This window comes from Acomys minous, assembly GCF_964271855.1.
Source record: "Acomys minous genome assembly, chromosome: 18".
Lineage (NCBI taxonomy): Eukaryota > Metazoa > Chordata > Mammalia > Rodentia > Muridae > Acomys > Acomys minous.
In genome coordinates, this window is record NC_140501.1 from 54,548,547 (window position 1) to 54,554,983 (window position 6,437).

At 45.7% G+C, this 6,437-nt stretch overlaps 1 protein-coding gene across 2 annotated transcripts in view; it reads right to left on the bottom strand.

Annotated features, from left to right (window-relative positions):
• Nucleotides 1-3,587, bottom strand: part of KIF13B (kinesin family member 13B) — a 154,317-nt gene extending 150,730 nt beyond the window's left edge. For both annotated transcript variants that reach the window (XM_084767180.1, XM_084767179.1), the window contains exon 1: nt 3,428-3,587. In XM_084767180.1, the coding sequence (XP_084623306.1) occupies nt 3,428-3,482 (55 nt within the window). In that variant the 5' untranslated portion in view covers nt 3,483-3,587. The remainder of the gene's footprint in view (nt 1-3,427) is intronic.
• Nucleotides 3,588-6,437: the final 2,850 nt, after the last annotated feature.

The window sequence follows — 6,437 nt, forward strand, 5'->3', positions numbered from 1 at the left end:
AATTAATGAATGTATGAAAAGCTCTTTGCAGTATGTGGAAGGATATAAATTTATCTGCTGAGGGGTACAGTCAATAAAAGAATAGACAGAGGCTGAGCATGACAGAATATGTCTATGTTCCCACCACTCAGGAGGTAGAGACAGAAGGATCAGGAGTTCGAAGACAGCCTCAGCTACACAGCAAGTCTGAGACCAACTGAGCATCTGAGACCCAATCTCAAAACAAACAAACAAACAAAAAAAAGACATTACCTGCAAATACAAGTTCACGATCTTTTAAGAAACTCTGTTTACCCCTTTCCTTTAGCAGTTTAGCTTCCTATTTCAGGTGACTAAAGCTGTAATGTTAAAGCTATGTCAGAGTACACATACATAGAGGCCAGGAGGAAGAAAGGCTAGTTGCTTAACAGAGAAGAATATAGGGAAAAAAATTTTTTTGGTTTGTTGCTATTGTTGTTGTTTGTTTGTTTGTTTGTTTTATTTCTCCAAGACAGGGTTTCTCTGTGTAGCCCTCCTGAGTGCTGGGATTAAAGGCATGCACCACCACACCAGGTCTAATTTTTTTGCTTTTTTTTTTGTTGTTGTTTTTGTTTTTTTTTTTTTGGTTTTTCGAGACAGGGTTTCTCTGTGTAGCCTTGGCTGTCCTGGACTCACTTTGTAGACCAGGCTGGCCTCGAACTCACAGCAATCCACCTGCCTCTGCCTCCCAAGTGCTGGGATTAAAGGCGTGCGCCACCACGCCCGGCTTTTTGCTTTTTTTTTTTTAAGCAATTTTACTATGTACACACTTCAGACTCACTTCCACTTGAGTGAGATCCTCCTGCCTCCACCAAGTGCTGAGATTACACACACACACACACACACACACACACACACACACACACCTCTTTATCTTGACAAATTAATCATTACAACTCTAGTTATTATTAAATTAGGGACTACTGCTTGATGTTCAACAGAGTTTCCCAAACCCACAGGCAGTTGAGCAGAAAATTTGAAGCCCCTAAACAAAATCTGCACTGAGTCCCACAAAGAACTGAACCCCTCAAAAGGCGCAAATGTCATCCAAATAACGAAGGCTATGATCAGAAGTACATCCCAGTAATCCACTCTCACCCTGCCTCCTCGTCAATCCTCAGGATGCTTCCTGCACAGGCACACTAAGTCAGAAGCACCCAGGACTACACCCAACTACTTGACAGCCATATGCTATCACTTAAAACACTACTTTTTCCAGAAGAAGTTATGTTTGAAGTAATAGGATTCTTTGCAAACTCAGCAAAAGGGAGCTCAATTTTGTTACTGCCTTTTCATAGGAATTCAAGATGCCAACTTAGAAATCGCAGGCTTTAAACTTCTTCTCTATGATACTGCATACTACCTGTAGATGAAGAAATTATCTTTGATGAGCACTGGAAAGGCAAGCCCAAGTGCATATTAGAAATCGTCAGACAGAAGACAGAGTAAGCAAAGAGAGTAGAGGGCAGTGTGTCACCAGGCAATGGAGCCAAGCTGTAAACACTCATTTTAAAGTGAGTTCAGCCAGGAGTGTCGGTGCACCTCTGCAATGCACTCAGGAGGCTGAGGCAGGAGGATGACTGCAAGTTCCAGGCCACCCTGGTCTATACATAAGGAGATTGTCTCTAAATAAATAAATGGAGGGGGAAGGGGAGTAGTCAGACTGGGAGATGGCTCAGTGGATAGAACACAAGTGAGGACCAGGGTTCAGATCCTTAGCACCTGTGTTTAAAAGGAAGGGACAGGAGCGGTGGTGCCCACCTGTAATCCCAGCACCTGGAGGCAGATGCAGGCATATCACTGTGGGTTCAAGACCAACCTAGTCTACATAATGAGTTCCAGGACAGCCAGAGCTATGTAGAGAAACCCAGCCTCAAAAAAAGAAGAAAAGGAGGAGAAGGAAGAAGAGGAAGAAGAGAGAAGGAAGGAAGGAGAAGAAGAAAGAAGGAGAAAGAGAAAGGAAGAGGGAGGCTAATGTTCAATACAAGGAACAGCTAGCATGCACTCTACAGCTAAATATCACTCGATTCATGCCTCAAAACTAAGCATTATTAACAGTCACTGTCAGGATTACAACCATAGCAAATTAAGTAAAGAGAGCTTCCTCCCAGTAACAGAAAACAAGGAAGAGCCGGGCTCTGACTATCAGCGCCAAGCCCTGCTGTGGTGGCTGGTGAGCGGCCCTCCTTCAGCACTGACATTTGCAAAAAGGAAATTTTAAGAATGTGCTGAACCCATCCTTTCCGAATCATTCCCAGATAAGTCCGATTTCACTGGGCTTTTCTGAGAGTTTGTTTGTTTGTTAATCACAGTGATGATCGCAATAAGCCTGAAATGAACATGAAATAAAAATGTCTAGATACTCAAAATTGGAAGCTTTTGGAAACTTCCAGAGTTCTAAGTTACTCTGTTTGGAGAATCTGGACGGAAGGAGGCCATTGGCTGAGAGCTTTAAAAAGTTAAGTCTGCAGGGGAAAACTTGCCTCATAGACTTAAAACAGGTTCAGGTGGGCAAACCAACGCCAAGAAAACAGAGAAAGGAACTTTCCACAGACAAACCAAGCAAATTAATCTTGTCAACTGTTTCACCCGTTTAACTCAACTATCTGCACAGAAGAGCAAGGAGACAGAAAAACTATCTCCTACACCCTTGACTCTGAGCACAGTAAAAACAAACATGAACCCTTAGAAAAATGATTCTTGCACAGAAAAGCAATTCTAGTTAGTCAGTAGTCTAAATCAATTAACTGCAATGTCATGTCCGGGGAGTGCAGCAGCAAAGCGTTTCTCAAACATACCATCTCACTTTAAAGTACCCTGCCCCGTCACCCTCTGGTAAAGCTGCGAAGGGGAAAGCTCTCGGGACTCAAACTGGGCTTCAGTCCTTCCAACTTGGAAAGGCGATTTACGTGTCCCGGGTTTATCTACTTTCTCTCCCCTCCCTACAGACTTCAGAGCATGTCTGAAAGATACAATTTCCCAAGACTCTTGGCACCGAGACTATTTATTGTTGAGATGATGATGACTATCACTTCAAGCAAAAGAAAAAAAAAAAGAAAAGAAAAGAAAAAGAAACCTCTCAGCAGTCACAAACCAGAAGGAACTAAGAAGGCACGTCCCTCCCTTTCTACAAACAGCCACAAGGTGCTGCAGGTTCAAATGATGGGACGTGGAAAACCGAGAAGTGGGGCTGTCTGCCCTGTGAGTGACGCGCACTAGCGGGCTGCGAGGCTAGAGCTGCCCGAGGCCTCTGGCCAGCGCGGTGACAGCTGGCGGGGCGGAGGGCTAAGGGCCCGATCGCGCCGTCGAGGGCGCACGCGCAGTGAAGGAAGCCCGCCGAGACCCCCCGGGACGCCGAGGCTCTACCACTACAGGCACCTGTCGCCCCCGGCCTGGGACAAGGGCTCACCTCGTCGGTTCATTGGCCGGACTCGCACCGCCACTTTCACTTTGGAGTCGCCCATCGTGCCGCCACCGGAGTTCTCGATGCACCTCCGTCTGCTACGGCCACCGGACAAACTCTCTGAGGCCAACCGGGCGGGCGGGGGCTCTGAGGAAAGGGGGCGGGACCAACGAGGGGCGAGGACCGGTGGGGCCGGGGCATGCCGGGATTTGTAGTTCCCGTAAGGCAGGCCGAGACGCCGGCGGGAAAATTCGCGCGTCGCTCTCTGGAACTTGTAGTCATTTGTCGCAGTTTTGCAACCTTACCGCTGTCCCTGCACTTCCCTCTCCCTTTCCTCCTCTTTCTTTGCTTCTTCCTCTTTCTTTTCTTATTTCGTTCTTTCGTTTTTACTTCTTTTCTATCATTTTTTTGGTGGGTACGGAGGGTTTTCTGGAGATTAAAATTAGGGCTTTATGCACTTTAGGCAAACACGCTACCCTCGAGTTATATACCCAGTCTTCCTTTTATTTATTTATTTATTTTTGAGAAAATAAAAGTAGAGATGGCTTATTAAGAAAGAGAAAGCCACTGAGCATGCCTTTAATCCCAGTACTCGGGAGGCAGAGGCAGGTGGATCTCTGTGCGTTTGAGGCCAGCCTGGTCTACAAAGGGAGTCTAGGATAGCCAAGGCTACACAGAAACCCTGTCTCGAAAAGCCAAGAAAAACAGAAAAGAAGGAAGGAAGGGAGAGAGGGAGGGAGGAAGGAAGGAAAGAAGAAGAAAGAAAAGAAAGAAGCCAGGAGTAGTGGTGCACCTCTTTAACCCCAGCACTCAGGAAGCAGAAGTAGGCCATAGGCCGATCACTGTGAGTTTGAGGCCAGCCTGGTCTCTAGAGTGAGCTCCAGGATAGGCAGGTATACACAGAGAAACCCTGTCTGGAAAACCTAAAGAAAAAAAAAGAAAGAGAAAGGAACTTCTGAGAATGGGATTGGGATAGTGATCTGGGAAAATAATATCCTCCACAGCCCCTTTTCTACCTTGTTTGTGTTGTGTCATTCCCTCCTCCCATTTATTTATTTGTTTATTTACTTATGTATTATTTATTTATTTATGTTGTGTGTGTGTGTACATATGGAAACATGTGTCAAAAGACAACTTTCAGGAGTCGGTTCTCTCTTTCTATCATGTGGATCTAGGGATGGAATCAGGTCATTGGGCTTGCCAGCCAGAGCCTTTACCCAATAAATCACCTCTACAGCCATGTTTGGAGTTTTGTTATAGTTGTTCAATTTGGTAGGTGGGTGGTTTTTTCTTACTTTGGTTTTTTTTTTTAATGGATCTTTGTAGGGATGTTTGTATATGAGTGTGTGTGTGTGTGTGTGTGTGTGTGTGTGTGTGTGTGTATCTATAGATAGATAGATAGATATGTGATCACTTGAATGCAGTGCCAGCAAAGCTCAGAAGAGGGTATCAGATCCCCTGGAACTGGAGTTACAGACAGTCATGAACTGCCACATAGATCCTGAGAATAGATCCCAGTTCCTTTGGAAGAGCAACCCGTGTGGTTAAGCACTGAATCCAGCCCCTCTACTTGGGGTTTTGATACTGGTCCACAGAGAGTTGCTCAAACTGACCTTGAGCTGACAGTCTTCCTGTCTCCCCCTCTCAGGTAGTTGGTATTACAGGCCTGAGGCCCCCGGCCTGCCTCTGTACCCTTGCCATTCTTTAAACTCACCCAGTAGACCAGGCTGGGCTCCAACTCCGAGAACCTACCTCTGCCTTCAAAGTGCTAAGGCTAAAGGTTTGCACCCCACCACCCCTGGTTTCCTCACTGTTTTTGTTTGGTTGGTTGGTTTGGTTGGTTTGGTTTGGTTTGGTTTTTCCAGATAGGGTCTCTCTGTGTAGACAAGGCTGGCCTAGAACTCACAGAGATCCACCTGCCTTTTCTGAATTAAAGGTGTGCACCACCATGCCCGGCTTCTGCACTACTCTTAACTCTTGCCATTTGTTTTGAGACCAAGCTGTCCAAGAGCTGACCCTTCACATCCGAAAACCTCTTCATCTCATTTTAGATCCTTGGTTTTAATGATTTTATCTGACTGACTTGCCCCCCTCAGTTTGTTGGCTGACTCATCCTTGACCACTGCCTTTGAGTCCTTGGAGTCATAACTTTGAGTAATGGAAACAAACTAAACTCAAATCCCACTCAATTACCAACCTGTGGTCATGGTCAAGTTATTTGGTGGCTCAGATTTCATCCTTTAATGTGTAAAACAGAGACAATAACTTAGGCAAATTTCAAAAGCTGGCTCACCTAACCTTCAGTAAAAACCCCTGGTACATTTATTGTGTCAATCAATGAAACCAAAGTGAGAATACTGTTTATCAGCCTAGCAGAGACTGCCAGATGGTGGTTTGTTCGCCAAGTCTATCCTGCAAACACGTCCTGTTTAGCCAACACCAAAATCAGATTTTTGGGGTGCATTAAAGGCCCTTACTCCATGTTAGGAATACTAGGTCGGAACTGAATGGCACTGGACATGCTGTGATCCCAGCACTCAGAAAGCCAAAGCAGGAAGAGTGCCATGGTTTGAGACCAGTCTAGGCTACAAGCTCCTACCTCAGCCTCCCAACTACTGGGTTTACAGGTGTGAGCTACAATGCCCAGCTCCCAATCTAGCATCTTAAACAGGGCAGGTGAGGTAAGAAAAAAGAAGGCTATGCAAAAAAAAAAAAAAAAAAAAAAAAAAAAAAAAGGAAGGCTGTGCAGTTTCTATTGGAAATTAGATTTGCATGGAAACTCAGGACAAAGCCCTGAGGGATTTTGGGCAGTCTCCCTTTGCACTCAAGGTCTCTTTCGACTCCTCGGTGAAGATGCAAAAAAGGATTCTTAAGGCATGCAAGTCATCCAGTGACAGGGGAGAGAGCAAAGACAGCTGGCTGCAGGTTCCAACCTGCAGCCTGAAAAGCTCCAGGGGCTCCACAGCCAGCTAAGCCGAAACTGGGCCTGATCAAGTCAGTATGCTCTGGGGTGCAA